The following is a 19,584-nucleotide window of genomic DNA, read 5'->3' on the forward strand; positions in this document are numbered from 1 at the left end:
GCTCTCTATACATGGCAGAGCTCTCTATACATGACAGAGCTCTCTGTACATGACAGAGCTCTCTATACATGACAGAGCTCTCTATACATGACAGAGCTCTCTGTACATGACAGAGCTCTCTATACATGACAGAGCTCTCTGTACATGACAGAGCTCTCTGTACATGACAGAGTTCTCTGTACATTATACATTATGTTGATTAGATGGTCTGTTTCCAGATTTAAATGGATTCCTACAATAGATCCTTGTTCTATCATAAAAATATCATCTTATTTGTTAAGCATGTATGAGCTTGTTTTTACAGTATGGTTGGCTCTGCTGAGTATGGTTTTATTTAGGTGTCAAATCCCAAAAATGTCTTTATCAGGTTTGTGGATAAAGCTAGGGTTGGGGCTGAACTCAGATAAGGATTAAGGTTAGTCTCAGTGAGAGCTGAAATCATTTTGCTCTCATGCTTAGCCAGAACAATTTACAGTCATACATTTTCACTCTTTTTTGTACTAGTTGCCAATTGGAAGTGGACCCACAACCCTGGCATTACAAGTGCCACATTATACCAACTGAGTCACACGAGACACTCAGGAAACCTGTGTTATTGTGTTTTGTGTCCAGGTCCAGACCCGTCCTCAGTGTTTTGGCTGACAGTGATGAAGAGTCCTCCAGCGCTGGCTCTTCAGATGAGGAGGAAGTACTGCTCTCAGAGCACCAAAGCATTGTGGGAGAAAAGGGGACTCTACCTGGTGCTGAAGGGTAATTGATGCCTCTTTCTCTTACACACCAAATATAGTCGGCCATGTCGAATGATGCGGCCAGGAGTTTTTCCTGACTGTGACCTGACTGTGACCTTGTACTGTATTTGCCTCGTTTCAATCCGTAGCGATGACATTCGGTTTTGTCGCTCGTTTTACACTTAAAGGCAATGTTCCCACGCTAGCAGAGACTGCATTCACGGTAAACGCTGCATATGTTGGCTTCATCGGAAATGATCTTGACATTTCAAGCGTGCTACAGCGCTGAAGCGCTTCGAGCCCTAATATCATTTTCTATAATCACAACCGAGTCACATGACTTGGACTCAAATCTGACTCCAGTCACAAATTTGATGACTTTCGACTCAACCTGATAGAAAATAAAATAACCTGAGACTAGACTTGGACCCTCAAGACTTGGGACTCGGCTTTGACTCGAGACTGATGACTTGAACTTATCTGGCCAGGTTTTGTCATGTCTTGTCACTCATTTTGTGGCACAGAGTCTATGTGGATTACTGTACTCCCAGCCAGAGACAGCAGCACAGCATCGCCCTTGCAAAAAAAACTGCAACAGATTGGCTAGTGAAACACACACTCGGCACTGTGATTGGACCAGCAAACTGTCAATCAACACAGGTCGGGTGACGAGCTAGTGAACAGATTGCTAAATTGCTGTAGGATAGGATAGGATCGGGTGCACCGCAAATGTTAAATTATAGAAGAGAGGATTGCCGTAATACATATACAGCTACAAAAATGTCTTGGTGTTTAAGAACACTTTGCAAGCTCATCGGTAATGGGGCAACAGTTGCTAGCATAGGCCTGCTGGTATGCAACAGCTTTAAACTGATAATCTACATATGAAACTTACCTTTGGAATTTGTTTATATTGTATTATCACTGTGGTAAAGATGCACCATTGCGCACCTCTTCATTATGCTCTCCAAACTGCTTTTTTTCTCTTGTTGAAGTGTTTGCTGTTGCTTTCACACGTTAAAGTGCATAGGCCCTATCTGGTAAATCTAGATTCCATCTAATACTACAATAATTGATAGCGTTTCATCATTCCATCTCTGTACCGGTTATTGTGCACATGAACGTTCACAAGACTTATCTGGTAGAGGTTCTGTTTATTTCAGATTTCCCGGATTATGTCGGACTTCCGTTTGTCTGCGCTCCACGCTTTGGAGTCAGAACCTTAAATCAGAGAAATTGATTGTTGGTGTTGAAATATCATTAACAATCATTCATCTTGATTAAAAGGAATGTAAACAATGGAAGTGGAAATGGCCTTTTACATTGTAGAACCAGTTTACGGGTTGTAATTGCCAATTGGGTAATTGTATGGTTCTGGGGAACAAGTGATTATATCATATAATGTTTGAGCTTCTGTTAGACAGATTCCATTTGGTTTCTCAAGGAGAGGCTACACAGTCTTGCCATCTACCTGTCCATTCAGATAGGACAGGTTAAACCTGATACAGAGGGCGATTTCTTTTGGCCTACTGCCCTTGTATATTTTGTATATGGCGCTTTCACCATGGATCACCTGTAAATAAATCTACACTCCGAGCACTTCAACCTGCCTTGCCGTCTGCTGATTTCATGCCCTTATGGTTGCTACAAATAATGAAACGGCCGTCTGGTAGCCTCAAAAAATAGACAAGGATTTGTAGTTGAGTAAAAAAAATCCTCATCAGTCTGCACACAATACCCCACAATGACAAAGCAAAAACAGGTTTAGATATTTTTGCAAATGTATTTAAAAAAAAAATGAAATGTACATAATTATTCAGACCCTTTACTCAGTACTTTGTTGAAGCACCTTTGGCAGCGATTACAGCCTAGAGTCTTCTTGGGTATGACGCTACAAGCTTGGCTCACCTGTATTTGGGGAGTTTCTCCCATTCTTCTCTGCAGATCCTCTCAAGTCGGGTTGGATGGGGAGCGTCGCTGCGCAGCTATCTTCAGGTCTCTCCAGAGATGTTTGATCGGGTTCAAGTCTGGACTCTGGCTGGGCCGCTCAAGGACATTCAGAGGCTTCTCCCGAAGCCACTGCTGTGTTGTCTTGGCTGTGTGCGTAGGGTCGTTGTCCTGTTGGAAGGTGAACCTTTGTCCCAGTCTGAGGACCTGAGCGCTCTGGAGCAAGGATCTCTCTGTACTTGCTCCATTCATCTTTCCCTCAATCCTGACACTTAATTATTATTTTTCTTAAATCTTAATTTAACTAGGCTTAAAAACATCCCCACAGCATGATACTGCCACCACCATGCTTCACCATAGGGATGGTGCCAGATATCCTCCAGATGTGACACTTGGCATTCAGGCCAAAGAGTTAAATCTTGGTTTCATCAGACTAGAGAATCTTGTTTCTCATGTTCTGAGAGTCCTGTCATGTGCCTTTTACTGAGGAGTGGCTTCCGTCTGTCCACTCTGCCATAAAGGCCTGATTGGTGGAGTGCTGCAGAGATGGTTGTCTGTCACGCCCTGGTCTTAGTATTTTGTGTTTTCTTTATTATTTTGGTCAGGCCAGGGTGTGACATGGGTTATTTATGTGGTGTGTTTTGTCTTGGGGTTTTTGTAGGTTATGGGATTGTGGTATAGTAGAGTTGTCTAGGTAAGTCTATGGTTGCCTAGAGTGGTTCTCAATCAGAGGCAGGTGTTTATCGTTGTTTCTGATTGGGAACCATATTTAGGCAGCCATATTCTTTGAGTGTGTCGTGGGTGATTGTTCCTGTCTCTGTGTTTGTTTGCACCAGATAGGGCTGTTTCGGTTGTTCATGTTACGTTTTGTGTTTTTGTATTATCTTTATTAAAGATGTATCAAGATAACCATGCTGCATTTTAGTCCGATCCCTGCTACACCTCTTCAGAGGAAGAGGAGGAAGAAAACCTTAACAGTTGTCTTTCTAGAAGGTTCTCCTATCTCCACAGAGGAACTCTGGAGCTCTGTCAGAGTGACCATCGGGTTCTGGTTAACAAGGCCCTTCTCCCCCGATTGCTCAATTTGGCTGGGCAGCCAGCTCTAGGAAGAGTCTTGGTGGTTCCAAATTTCTTCCATTTAAGAAAGATGGGGGCCACTGTGTTCTTGGGGATTTTAAATGTAGAATGAAATGCTTTGTTACCCTTCACAAGATTGGTGCTTCGACACAATCCTGTATCGGAGCTCTACGGACAATTCCTTCGACCTCATGGCTTGGTTTTTGCTCTGACATGCACTGTCAACTGTGGGACCTTATATAGTCAGGTGTGTGCCTTTCCAAATCATGTCCAATCAATTGAATTTACACCAGGTGGACTCCAGTAAAGTTGTAGAAACATCTCAAGGATTATTAATGAAAACAGGATGCACCTGAGCTCATTTTCAAGTCTCATAGCAAAGGGTCTGAACACTTATGTCATTTGCAAAATTTGTAAAAACCTGTGTTCACTTTGTCATTATGACGTATTGTGTGTAGATTGATGAGGATTTTAAAAAATCCATTTAGAATAAGGCTGTAACGTAACAAAATGTGGAAAAAGTCAATGTGTCTGAATACTTTCCGAATGCACTGTATATTGACATCACTTTCCCAGAATATAGTTTACATTTAAGCTACTATGGCTGGATTCAATCTGTGTTGCAAAATATCTCTATTAAAATATGTGAATTGTTAATCGCGCTATGAAGTGGATATTCAGTGCTATGGATTGAATAGGGCCCTTAGTTTTCGATCATAGCAGTGCAGGTCATAGCAGTGCTGTTTTCATTTGTGACCAGTGTGACATTTACCTCTGAAGGCATCTCATGTATAAGTCCTCTCTCCTCCTCTCCTCCTCTCTGCAGGATTGCTGCTGGTGGCGGGAGGACAGGCAGGCGGATTTTGAGATTTGTAGACAAAATTGCTAAGTCTAAGTACTTCCAGAAGGCGACAGAGAATGAGTACATCAAAAAGAAGATTGAGGAGATGTCCAACACGCCCCTGCTGCTGGCAGTGGAGGTTCAGGAGCTTTCTGGGACACTGGCTGTCAACATCCCTCCTCCCCCTACTGATAGAATATGGTACGGCCCACACTCAACATCCCTCCTTCCCCTACTGATAGAATATGGTATGGACCACACTCAACATCCCTCCTCCCCCTACTGATAGAATATGGTACGGACCACACTCAACATCCCTCCTCCCCCTACTGATAGAATATGGTACGGACCACACTAAACATCCCTCCTCCCCCTACTGATAGAATATGGTACGGACCACACACAACAACCCTCCTCCCCCTACTGATAGAATATGGTACGGACCACACTCAATATCGCTCCTCCCCCTACTGATAGAATATGGTACGGACCATACTCAATATCCCTTCCCCCCTACTGATAAAATATGGTACAGCCAACACTCCATATCCCTCCTCCCCCTACTGATAGTATATGGTATGACCCACTCTCACTCAAAGTTACTCTATGACACAGATCATGAACTCGATTCAGCCGGATGATTTCTTCTTGAGCAGAAGGTCAGGGGGCCTGAACATAATTGCAAATAATTTGTAGACTGCAAATTGACCGGAAGAAGCCCAAACAGATATAATATTTGACCATAACATAATCATTTCAAACCTTGCTTACATTTGTATACGATCACGTGTCTCTTTATTATGCACGGGAGTACTTGGGAACAGATTTCCAAAATTATAATGTCTTGGAGATGACTTCCTGGTGTTTTTACAGAACGCTGCAACCCGCCTGGTATTCAACCTTCCCACGTTCTCTCATCTCACCCCATTTTGCCACACACCACTCCACTGGCTTCCATTCGAGGCTTGCATCCATTACAAGACCATGTTGTTTACTCCCCCCCCCCCCGCCTCCCCAATTCAAACAACCTTCTAGCTCTGACTCACAGCTTTTACTCTACGTTATTGAGGAAAAAATGTCAACTCAGCAAAGAAAAACGTCCTCTCACTGTCAACTGTGTTTATTTTCAGCAAACTTAACATGTGTAAATATTTGTATGAACATAACAAGATTCATCAACTGAGACATAAACTGAACAAGTTCCACAGACATGTGACTAACAGAAATTGAATAATGTGTCCCTGAACAAAGGGGGGTCAAAATCAACAGTAACAGTCAGTATCTGGTGTGGCCACCAGCTGCATTAAGTACAGTACTGCAATGCATCTCCCCCTCATGGACTGCACCAGATTTGCCAGTTCTTGCTGTGAGATGTTTCCCCACTCTTCCACCAAGGCACCTGCAAGTTTCCGGACATTTCTGTGGGGAATGGCCCTAGCCCTCACCCTCCGATCCAACAGCTCCCAGACGTGCTCAATGGGCTTGAAATCCGGGCTCTTCGCTGGCCATGGCAGAACACTGACATTCCTGTCTTGCAGGAAATCACGCGCAGAACGAGCAGTATGGCTGGTGGCATTGTCATGCTGAAGGGTCATGTCAGGATGAGCCTGCAGGAAGGGTACCACATGAGGGAGGAGGATGTCTTCCCTGTAACGCACAGCGTTGAGATTGCCTGCAATGACAACAAGCTCAGTCCGATGATACTGTGACACACTGCCCCAGACCATGACGGATCCTCCACCTCCAAATCGATTCCGCTCCAGAGTACAGGCTCATTCCTTCGATGATAAACACGAATCCGAACGCCACCCCTGGTGAGACAAAACCGCAACTCGTCAGTGAAGAGCACTTTTCTCCAGTCCTGTCTGGTCCAGCAACGGTGTGTTTGTGCCCATTGGCGACGCTGTTGCCGGTGATGTCTGGTGAGGACCTGCCTTACAACAGGCCTACAAGCCCTCAATCTAGCCTCTCTCAGGCTATTGCGGACAGTCTGAGCACTGATGGAGGGATTGTGCGTTCCTGGTGTAACTCGGGCAGTTGTTGTTGCCGTCCTGTACCTGTCCCGCAGGTGTGATGTTCGGATGTACTGATCCTGTGCAGGTGTTGTTACACGTGGTCCATACTGTCTGCCTGTAGCGCTGTCTTAGGCGTCTCACAGTACGGACATTGCAATTTATTGCCCTGGCCACATCTGCAGTCCTCTTACCTCCTTGCAGCATGCCTAAGGCACGTTCACACAGATGAGCAGGGACCTTGGGCATCTTTCTTTTGGTGTTTTTCAGAGTCAGTAGAAAGGCCTCTTTAGTGTCCTAAGTTTTCATAACTGTGACCTTAATTGCCTACCGTCTGTAAGCTGTTAGTGTATTAACGACCGTTCCACAGGTGCATGTTCATTGATTGTTTATGGTTCATTGAACAAGCATGGGAAACAGTGTTTAAACCCTTTACAATGAAGATCTGTGAAGTTATTTGGATTTTTACTAATTATCTTTGAAGGGTCCTATATTTGTGCATGTGTGTGTGTATTCCAGGTACAGTTTCTGTGTGCCTCCCAAGCTGGACCTGCGTGTCAGACCCAAGCTGGGGGAGAGGGAGGTCACCTTCTGTCACGTGACCGAGTGGATCGAGAAGAAGCTGCAGGATGAATTTGAGGTTAGACTTCTCTTTCCTTTCCTACTGCTATACCTCCTCTTTTCCTCTCTCTCTCTCTCTTTCTCTCTCTCTCCTCCCCCTCCCTTTCCTACCCTTGTATCTCTCACCTCTCGCCCTCCCTTGTCTTTTCTCATCCAGCTCTTCCTCTTTTACTCTCCCCTGCCTCCCCTTCCCCCCAAATCCCAAGTAAGACAATCTATCCCCAATAAAACAATTAATCTATCTTCTCTCCATTCCAGAAAGTATTTGTGCTGCCCAACATGGACGACATCTACCTGCCTCTGATGCATTCTGGGATGGACAGTCCTCCAGCTGGGCTGCTGGAGGAGTGTCCAGCCCAGTCGTCACACTCACAACACTCCTCCATGGAGTCCATCGAGAGGATCTCCCAGGACAATACTGCTGCAGACTTGGACTTGGACTACACTGAACAAAAATATGAACTCAACATGTAAAGTGTTGGTCCCATGTTTCATGAGCTGAAATAAAGGAGAATTTCTGTCTGTTATAAAGCCATTTTGTGGGGAAAAACTATTTCTGATTGGCTGGACCTGGCTTCCCACCAAGTGAAATCCATAGATTAGGAACAAATGTACTTATTTAAATTGTCTGATTTCCTTATGTGAACTGTAACTCAGCAACATATTTGAAATTGTTGCATGTTGCGTTTTTTTTGTTCAGTATAGATGTGCCACCAAATGTAGTGAGATACTGTATATTACAGACTTTAAGTGATACCTTTGGTCAATGTTTACATGTGAGGAACAGTAAAGAGATGTGTGTTTGCGTGTTGATTTCCTTTTTTACAGTTCAATGTCCTTTTGATCAGACAGTCCATATTTAATACGTGAAAGATGAAAACGATCGTTGAATAAAACCAAGACATATAGAAATGTTTTTATGTCATGATTTTAATCATTCAAGGTTTGGATTTGCAAGAATACAATAATCAACCTAATAGAAACATTATGAAAATGAAACATTCCATCAGAATACATCTGCAGTCTGTACAAAACACACCAAAATGAAATTAAAAGTTTAATTAAAATACAAACCTCTCTAATTTTCATAGTTCCGCATAATCATTATTTGATATAAAAACCCCTATGTCTTTTAAAACGTCATTAATCATTTGTAAAATACAAAAATAAACCCTGTTCCCATCTTAGGAGCTGCTGCTTGTGTTACTCTCCTCTGTAGTCTCCCCCTCTCCATATCCCTCATACACCTCTCCTTCCCCCTCTCCATATCCCTCATACACCTCTCCTTCCCCCTCTCCATATCCCTCATACACCTCTCCTTCCCCCTCTCCATATTCCTCTCCCTCACCCTCCTGTCCCTCCTCTGCCTCTCCCATGACCTCTAGACTCTCACAGATGAGTGCCACCTGCCTCCTAACTTGTGTCTGCATTCTCCTCATCTTCCTCCGGAGGGCGCTAGCGATGGCTCTGTGGTTCTGCCTCTGGGACTCCACCTGCTGCTTCAGCCGCCTGGGGTAACCATAATCATCATCAAAGAGGATTCATCCATTTACACCAAGATCATTTGTATATTGTCAAGGGGAAATTCTAGCCTGGAATCCAAACTGAAGCAGTTGTGTTGGTTCTGGGTGGCCTGTGTGAGCAGAGCACCACAGTCCATGGGGCAGAGCTGGCTCCAGGGCTGACCGGTGCACCAAGGAACTCCTCAGACAGAGGGAAGGTGGCCGAGCAACCATCATTGTTACACTGCATGGGAGAGTGAGAAGGGGAGAGAGGAGAGGAAGTGGAAGACTGTGGGAAAGTGCAAGTCAAAGATTGTGGTCAGTTGTTTACAAGATTTAGGGATAGTTCTGCATTTACTGGGGGGGGGGGGGGACTGATCCAGTTTAAGGTGTCATAGAAAACAAAACAAAACGATGTGAAACATATTTTCATGACCCTCCCATTGTACTCTACTGTACTGTAAAAAAAATTGCTCATTTTTATGACCCCAAATAACCATAAATGTAGCGACCCTGTGTTTATAAACGTGGATATCGACTTTACCACTTTTGTGGCGCAGTCGATGCCACGCAGGGCTACAGGCTAGAACGTTGAGGGTTCGCCGACCAGAACAGACGAGCTCAGTCTCCTTGCCTGTATCATTTACACTACGATCAGAGCCGGCTGCAGGCAACGATCAACTAGGAGGAAATCACATTTTCAACCATTTGAATTATTGGGACAGTAAAGTATTTTTTGTACTTTTGACTCTATATTTGACACGTTTGGATTTAAAGTGCAGACTGTCAGCTCTAATTAGAGGGTCTTTTCATCCATATTGGGTGAACTGTTTATAAATGACAAATTACTTTTAGAGGAGCAAAAGTATTGGGTCAAATTCACTTATATTTTTATTAAAGTTAAGTATTTGCATATTCATAGCATGCAATGACCACATCAAGCTTGTGACTACAAATCTATTGGATGATTTTTCTGTTTGTTTTGGTTGTGCTTCAGATGATCTTTTAGAATGAATGGTAAATAATGTATTGTGTCATTTCGGAGTCACTGTTATTGTAAATAAGAATATCATGTGTTTCTGAACACTTCTACATGAATGTGGATGCTACCATGATTACGGATAATCCTGAATGAATGAATAATGATGAGTGAGAAAGTTACAGAGGCATTAATATCATACCCCCATTGGTAACTTTCTCACTCGTGAATATTCACAGTTTTCTCCCCTAAAATTGGGGCGAACATGTACGAACAATTCAAATTATAGCTGACAGTCTGCCCTTTAACCTCATAGTCATTGTATAATTTCAAATCCAAACTTTTGGAGTTTAATAAAGAAATGCTTCACTACCTCAATAATTAAGGAGGGCACTGTATGTTCACACAGTACAAGTGATTGGGATTGCACAATAAAGTTGGGAACTTATTTCCATTGTGGTCCCTATTATTTACATAGATACATATACAATACATAGATGCAGACACATTACATAGATACAGACACATTATATAGATACAGACACATTACATAGATACAGACACATTACATAGATACAGACACATTATATAGATACAGACACATTACATAGATGCAGACACAATACATAGATACAGACACATTACATAGATGCAGACACATTACATAGATACAGACACATTACATAGATACAGACACATTACATAGATACAGACACATTATATAGATACAGACACATTACATAGATACAGACACATTACATAGATACAGACACATTACATAGATACAGACACATTACATAGATACAGACACATTATATAGATACAGACACATTACATAGATACAGACACATTATATAGATACAGACACATTACATAGATGCAGACACAATACATAGATACAGACACATTACATAGATGCAGACACATTACATAGATACAGACACATTACATAGATACAGACACATTACATAGATACAGACACATTATATAGATACAGACACATTACATAGATGCAGACACATTATATAGATACAGACACATTACATAGATACAGACACATTACATAGATACAGACACATTACATAGATACAGACACATTATATAGATACAGACACATTATATAGATACAGACACATTACATAGATACAGACACATTACATAGATACAGACACATTATATAGATACAGACACATTACATAGATGCAGACACAATACATAGATACAGACACATTACATAGATACAGACACATTACATAGATGCAGACACATTATATAGATACAGACACATTACATAGATACAGACACATTACATAGATACAGACACATTATATAGATACAGACACATTACATAGATACAGACACATTACATAGATGCAGACACATTACATAGATACAGACACATTATATAGATACAGACACATTATATAGATACAGACACATTACATAGATACAGACACATTACATAGATACAGACACATTATATAGATACAGACACATTACATAGATGCAGACACATTACATAGATACAGACACATTACATAGATACAGACACATTACATAGATACAGACACATTATATAGATACAGACACATTACATAGATACAGACACATTACATAGATACAGACACATTATATAGATACAGACACATTACATAGATACAGACACATTACATAGATGCAGACACATTACATAGATACAGACACATTACATAGATACAGACACATTATATAGATACAGACACATTACATAGATACAGACACATTACATAGATGCAGACACATTACATAGATACAGACACATTACATAGATACAGACACATTATATAGATACAGACACATTACATAGATACAGACACATTACATAGATACAGACACATTATATAGATACAGACACATTACATAGATACAGACACATTACATAGATACAGACACATTACATAGATACAGACACATTATATAGATACAGACACATTACATAGATACAGACACATTACATAGATACAGACACATTATATAGATACAGACACATTACATAGATACAGACACATTACATAGATACAGACACATTACATATATACAGACACATTACATAGATACAGACACATTACATAGATACAGACACATTACATAGATACAGACACATTACATAGATACAGACACATTACATAGATACAGACACATTACATAGATACAGACACATTACATAGATACAGACACATTATATAGATACAGACACATTACATAGATACAGACACATTACATAGATGCAGACACATTACATAGATACAGACACATTATATAGATACAGACACATTATATAGATACAGACACATTACATAGATACAGACACATTACATAGATACAGACACATTATATAGATACAGACACATTACATAGATGCAGACACATTACATAGATACAGACACATTACATAGATACAGACACATTACATAGATACAGACACATTATATAGATACAGACACATTACATAGATACAGACACATTACATAGATACAGACACATTATATAGATACAGACACATTACATAGATACAGACACATTACATAGATGCAGACACATTACATAGATACAGACACATTACATAGATACAGACACATTATATAGATACAGACACATTACATAGATACAGACACATTACATAGATGCAGACACATTACATAGATACAGACACATTACATAGATACAGACACATTATATAGATACAGACACATTACATAGATACAGACACATTACATAGATACAGACACATTATATAGATACAGACACATTACATAGATACAGACACATTACATAGATACAGACACATTACATAGATACAGACACATTATATAGATACAGACACATTACATAGATACAGACACATTACATAGATACAGACACATTATATAGATACAGACACATTACATAGATACAGACACATTACATAGATACAGACACATTACATATATACAGACACATTACATAGATACAGACACATTACATAGATACAGACACATTACATAGATACAGACACATTACATAGATACAGACACATTACATAGATACAGACACATTACATAGATACAGACACATTACATAGATACAGACACATTACATAGATACAGACACATTACATAGATGCAGACACATTACATAGATACAGACACATTATATAGATACAGACACATTACATAGATACAGACACATTACATAGATACAAACACATTACATAGATACAGACAAAAAGCTTATACTGTTCACTCATTAGCCAGATTTTGACATTCTTTTAAAACGTGATTATGGTTGGTATGGCTTTGAGTTACTGTGGTAGTTTGTTCCACTCAACAAATTGGTCTATAAAAATGTGTTCTTACCAGATGGATTTAAACAGTGAGTAGTCGAGTCTCTGGCTCTGGTATTATGCTGGTGAACATCTCTAACAAATAAAACATATTTGGATAGGTATCTGGAGTCCATAATAATTCTGTGGACCAGACCAGGTTCAATTAATTCTACTCTTTTTTTTCCCACAGATAGCCTGCTTAGCTGCTTAAAATGTTTGACCTCCACAAGGGGAGAATTTGAGCACAATTCTTACAGGCTTGTTTTGGCTGGTCTTTAGCTTATTCTTTAGATGCTTGGGGCTGCTGTTGAACCATGATGTGCAGCATAATCAAACTGACACTGGACTAGCGCATTTGAGTCTTTAGGGTGTCAATGTCAAGCCATTTTGAGCATGCAGGAATTGTATTTTGGACGAACGTGCACATGCCTACAGGAGACTTTTGAAGTGGCCTATTCAGATTGAAACATTGTACCTGTGTTTATGTCACTTCTAAAGGCACTACATTTTGAAGATGAAATGACACATTTGGGCTCTAATGAAGCGTTAGGTTCTAGGTGCGCTAGGATCCGTTTCTCAGATTGGAGGTTGTAGCAGTTCGCTTGTTAAGCTTTCCTTAATATCTAGGCCTGTTGGGGGCATATGTGGCCTCATTATTATAGGATGATTTGGGAGAATTACAATCCTCAACAGACAGCACATCTCAGTATCAGAAGTAAAAATACAGCCTAGACTGGCCTGTTAGTACCTTTTTAGAACGTATAAACTGCCGAGGGTAGACCCACAACTAATCCAAATGGAATGAAATATCACAAGGCCTTTGCACCATTATTCAAATGACATTTTCACTGCAGCCTCTAGTAGAAACTCACTTGAAAACAATAATGCAAGTATACATTGTATTGTGGTGTTGTAGGCTAGTCTAGGTAGGATCATTGTAATGTGGTGTTGTAGGCTAGTCTAGGTAGGATCATTGTATTGTGGTGTTGTAGGCTAGTCTAGGTAGGATCATTGTATTGTGGTGTTGTAGGCTAGTCTAGGTAGGGTCATTGTATTGTGGTGTTGTAGGCTAGTCTAAGTAGGATCATTGTATTGTGGTGTTGTAGACTAGTCTAGGTAGGATCATTGTATTGTGGTGTTGTAGACTAGTCTAGGTAGGATCATTGTATTGTGGTGTTGTAGGCTAGTCTAGGTAGGATCATTGTATTGTGGTGTTGTAGGCTAGTCTAGGTAGGATCATTGTATTGTGGTGTTGTAGACTAGTCTAGGTAGGATCATTGTATTGTGGTGTTGTAGGCTAGTCTAGATAGGATCATTGTATTGTGGTGTTGTAGGCTAGTCTAGGTAGGATCATTGTATTGTGGTGTTGTAGGCTAGTCTAGGTAGGGTCATTGTATTGTGGTGTTGTAGGCTAGTCTAGGTAGGATGTATTGTGGTGTTGTAGGCTAGTCTAGGTGTGATAATTTTATTGTCCCTAAACAAGATCAAGCGTTCTGAACTGCATGTCTTAGGTCTTCACTGTTTTTTCATGAACAATAAAGGCACCTTGCCTCTAACCTGCCTATCATCTATTCCTAATTGTTCTTATGGATTAATATTGAAAATGTATGCAGCTTTGAAGGCATTTATGTGTGGTATGATTGCTAATTAGCCTATTGCAGATCTGGACAAACAATCCACCTACCAGTATTGTCACTATGAATGGTGAATAGAGGGCAGGATAGACAGTTAGATTGTATAGACCTGTGGTATATTTAAGCAACAAGGCACGAGGGGTGTGGTATATGGCCAAAATAGCACGGCTAAGAGCTGTTCTTGTGCACGATGTAACGCGGAGTGCCTGGATACAGCCCTTAGCCGTGGTATATTGGCCATGTACCACAAACTCCTGAGGTGCCTTATTGTTATTATAAACTGCTTACCAAAATAATTACAACAGTAAAAATACATTTTTTGTCATAACTGTGGTATATGGTCTGATATACCACAGCTTTCAGCCAATCAGATTTCAGGGCTCAGTTTATAATAAAAGTTGATGTGCTGAAAAGTAATGCATAAGGGAAGTACCAACACACCTTGATATAGAGGAGGCACGTGCAAGCAGATGAGCAAATTTGGCAACACTCTTAGAAAAAAGGGTTCTTCGGCTGTCCCCATAGGAGAACTCTTTTTGGTTCCAGGTAGAACCCTTTTTGGTTCCAGGTAGAACCCTTTTGGGTTCCATGAGGAACCCTCTGTAGAAAAGTTTCTACATGTAACCCAAAATGGTTCTACCTGCAACCAAAAAGGGTTCCTTAAAGAGTTCTCCTATGTGGGCAGCCGAAAAACCCTTTAATGTTCTAGGTAGCACTTTTTTTTCTAAGAGTGTAAGGATGGAAAAAATAGTAAAACAGGCCATAAAAATGAATGTAGACAGTAAAAAAATCAACTACCCTCTCCTGTGCCCAATAATAAACAACACAACACCCCTAAAACAAAAACAAAAGTTTGACAAGCCTCCCATGAGTTCCTCTATGCTTGAAAAATCTAATTTCCTGCCTACTGTGTGACCCTCACACATTGCTTCTTGAGAAAAAGGAAACCCATTACTTTGTAAAAGAAACATTGAGCAACATTAGGCTGTCATGACTCACCTTAATCCCGAGGTGGCTGATAGTTTTCCTCAATTTGTACATGACAAACATAAAGCTGGACCTGATAGGTTTCCTACAGTAGGGACATGTCTCCTGTCTAGAGAGAAAGCAGAATTGAATCAATAAAATAAAATGTTAGTCTTCCACAGTAGAAACCTGAAGAAACTAGATGGTCATCAAATTTAAGCACTGTGAAAACGTGCCAAAAATCAACATTTTGTGTCCCAGAAACAGGTTGCTTCATACCTTTCATAATAACACAGCTACTACCTTTTCTTATGAATAATCCAGTTAAGGTTACACTGAGGACATGACCCAGTGTACTGTACCTCCTGAGCCACTGTAGGATGCAGATCTTGCAGAAGAAATGGTTCCAGGCCACTCTGACAGGACACCTCAGGACAGATCTACAGATGGTGCAGAGCAGATCATAGTCTGGACCGTCCACAAACAGGTCCACGTCGTAACACACACACACACACACACACACACACACACACACACACACACACACACACACACACACACACACACACACAAACACAAACACACACACACACTACTTTAGGTAGTTCTGAATCAAAGGAATGTCAAAAGCAGTAAGTTAGTCAAATCAAAGCCACTTTGTTATAATAAATCAGAATCCGTGAAAAGGAACACAGGAAGAATCAAATCCCCCCCAACAATGTTATGTGGTTGACGATTTACAACATCCAGGCACTTTTTTATATTTCCTTTTTCCATGTGTTCCTGTCAATGACCCCATTCAATATCAACCAGCAGATGTATTTTGTTCTCGAAAATCATAATCCATATTCCATCCGTAAAGTCACTGTTCATTATAATTTACATTTCCTAACTCACCATATTTCCCCTGCTCTATTTTCAATTGTCATGAGGTCACAGTTGCCACTGTTTTCATTCCCACAGCTCAGCCCCTCACTCCCTTAGTTAGGACTAGCCTACATGTCAACAGCACAAACACATACACAAACAAATAGTCATTAGTGCCGAGCCACAACAATACACTGCTAAAACACACTGGAAATAAAACATCAACTGACCAGTAATCATTCAGCTCCATGTCATTCCTCTTCTCTGAAGTTTTAGGGCCCACACTATAGTACTTACTGTTTGGCTCAAAACTCATGATAATGTCCAGAGCTAGTGATTTCACCACCTGGGTCTTTTTTTCTCTACCTCTCTTTACTGCTTTGACTAGATGTTGCCATGGAAACGGAAATAGGGCTTTGAATGGCGGCTGGCTCTAGAGCTTCCAAACCAAACACATTCTCTAGCTATTGTTCTGACTGACTGACACATTGAATGGGCTACTATGAATAGGCTTCTTTCAGAACTCAGCTGAGGTCTCTAATCAATAAAAGTACACTTTCAATTTTAATGGCCTTTTAAAGGCAGTAACAGCCAACTTAATTTTGTAGTTTACTTTATATATCATGCATTTCAGAACTTTTGTATGTGACATTGGCTGAAGGTTTTCATGAGAACCAAGGTTTTTAAAAGCGTGCCATTATTTTGCATATTTGAAAACCTGTGGTGTTTACAGATGTAGGATTTTAATTTGAGCCAGTTTGCTACTGCAGGAAAATAATCCTGTAAATGTAAATTATTATGTGGATTATGAATCTTGAAAACACACCAACTTGCTACGTATGCTTAGGAAGACAATGCACAGGTCTCACTTACTGGCTAAATGTTTCTAAACATCTGGTAAGGATGGAGACAGGGCGAAGTTGTTACTCAGCAATGTTGGTAGTGTGAGAATTCTGGATACTGATTATTATTGACGCCTGTGTGACGGGTATCTGCAGATACCTGGCCTGTCGAGTGAGATGATTGAGATGATGCTTTGACTGGTCTTATTAAGTCACCTTTCTTAAGCGCCACATGTATGCTGATCCCTCCTTTATTCTTAATTGAATGGATGCCAACTTGTGACATGTTTTGAGTACGTTGCACTGATCTCACTTACTGGAAAAATGTTACAGGCATCCAGTAAATTGGAGACATGGGAATGCTTTTTTATATATCAGCAATGAGTTAGGTTAAAGTTCAATTGAATAATCTCCTGATGCATACAAATCTTTATTATCTTTCTTACAGTCTTAAACCTTCCCTTAAAAACATTCCCACCAGTAAATCATTGATCCCTAAACAATTCCCGTCAGGAACGTTCCCTCGTCTTTGCCGTCCCTTTCCATTAAATATGTTCCCATTTGCCCAATAAGCCGTCATTCTTTTAGCAACACCTGTGTGCAATAAGCAAGCATGGCACTATGCCATGTGGCAAAATGTATCTACTCTTCCCAGCATCTACATGTTTTATCAGTGTTCTTCCTTGTGTTTGGATGAAGGAGTCATAATGTCAACACAATTAACTCTTTGTTACTGACCGCAAATGCCACTCCTAAAGTACACGGTTGATTTGCTTTAGTAGCAATAGTGGGAATTACAGACGCAATCAGAGATGTAATGAATTGGAAACTCCACATTCTTCTCTTTTATGTATTTCCTTTATTGTTTTATTGACATATTTTTCACTGTCTAGATATAGTGGGCTACTATAATCTGCTTGTGATAAGGCATGGATTGCTGCTGTGAGTACTCTATTTCTCAGAGAAACTATGAGAATACCTTCATTATTTAACATACTAATAAATGGGTCATAAACTGCTTTTTCGTTTTCTTGTTTTGAAAAGCAAAACATATATTGTCCGTGAAGATTTATATTGAGTATGATACGTTTAAGAGACATTTATGTCCGAAAATAAGAATACATTTTACTGTAGTATGAGTCATGTTAACCAAGGCCTTATCTCAACATGTAGAGAGAGGTTATTTACCAACAACAACAACTTGAGAGACAAACTCATTTATCATCCAGCAATGTACAGGCCAAGGAGACTTAATCCTTATGACAGACAAGACTGGTAGAGATCAAAGAGAAAGGGGGATACCTAGTCAGTTGTACAACTGAATGCCTTCAACTGAAATGTGTCTTCCGCATTTAACCCAGCCCTTCTGAATCTGAGAGGTGTGGGGGGGGCTGCCGTAATCGACATCCACAGCGCCCAGGGAACAGTGGGATAACTGTCTTGCTCAGGGGCAGAACAACAGAGTTTTACCTTGTCAGCACATTGATTCAATCCAGCAACCTCCTGGTTACTGGCCCAACACTCTAACCACTAGGCTACCTGCCTAAAACAACCACGTTACATAACATACTGTTATTCTCACCTCAATTAGAAGCAAATCTACAATCTCACACTAAAATGCCGGAAAGTGTCATGGCAATCCCTATGACTGCATTTAAGGAATGCATTTAATTATTCAGTTTAAGCAAGCTAGCAGGTAGCTTAGCGGTTAAGAGCATTTGGCCAGTAACCAAAATGTTCAAACCCCTGAGCTGACTAGGTGAAAAATCAGTCGATGACCCCTTGGGCAAGGTACATAACACTAATTGCTCTTGTAAGTCACTCTGGATAAGAGGGTCCTTGAACATGTAAGTAATCTTCCATTTGAAATGAATGGAATTGAACTCATTTGGAAAGATAAAAGAGTCCAAGAAAAAGTGAGTAATGTGAATCAGAATCTCAGCTCCTCAATCGCTTTGAGTGCACCAGTCCCTCCTGCAGCAGCACCCCCACAACAGATGCTGCCACCCCCTTGCTTCACGTTTTGGATGGTGTTCTTCGGCTTGCAAGCCTCCCCCTTTTTCCTCCAAACATAACGATGGTCATTATGGCCAAACAGATCTATTTTTGTTTCATCAGACCAGAGGACATTTCAAAAAGTTACAATATTTATCCCAATGTGCAGTTGCAAACCGTAGTCTGGCTTCTTTATGGCGGTTTTGAAGCAGTGGCTTCTTCTTTGCTGA

The 19,584-nt window shown here is 40.5% G+C and overlaps 2 protein-coding genes across 2 annotated transcripts in view; one reads left to right on the forward strand and one right to left on the reverse strand.

The window, feature by feature from the left end:
- The window catches only part of LOC139376730 (testis expressed 2, like), a 25,906-nt gene extending 17,490 nt beyond the window's left edge, over window positions 1–8,416 (forward strand). The window contains exons 9-12 of the mRNA XM_071119619.1: window positions 613–750; window positions 4,579–4,794; window positions 7,125–7,245; window positions 7,485–8,416. Of these exons, the coding sequence (XP_070975720.1) occupies window positions 613–750; window positions 4,579–4,794; window positions 7,125–7,245; window positions 7,485–7,700 (691 nt within the window). The 3' untranslated portion in view covers window positions 7,701–8,416. The remainder of the gene's footprint in view (window positions 1–612; window positions 751–4,578; window positions 4,795–7,124; window positions 7,246–7,484) is intronic.
- Window positions 8,400–16,915, reverse strand: LOC139377150 (ring finger protein 151). The gene is given in 6 exon segments (XM_071120165.1): window positions 8,400–8,735; window positions 8,819–8,912; window positions 8,915–8,972; window positions 15,684–15,780; window positions 16,013–16,090; window positions 16,884–16,915. Coding segments are annotated over 6 exon segments (684 nt in total). The 3' UTR covers window positions 8,400–8,410.
- Window positions 16,916–19,584: the final 2,669 nt, after the last annotated feature.

This window comes from Oncorhynchus clarkii, chromosome 20 (assembly GCF_045791955.1).
Source record: "Oncorhynchus clarkii lewisi isolate Uvic-CL-2024 chromosome 20, UVic_Ocla_1.0, whole genome shotgun sequence".
Classification (NCBI taxonomy): Eukaryota; Metazoa; Chordata; class Actinopteri; order Salmoniformes; family Salmonidae; genus Oncorhynchus; species Oncorhynchus clarkii.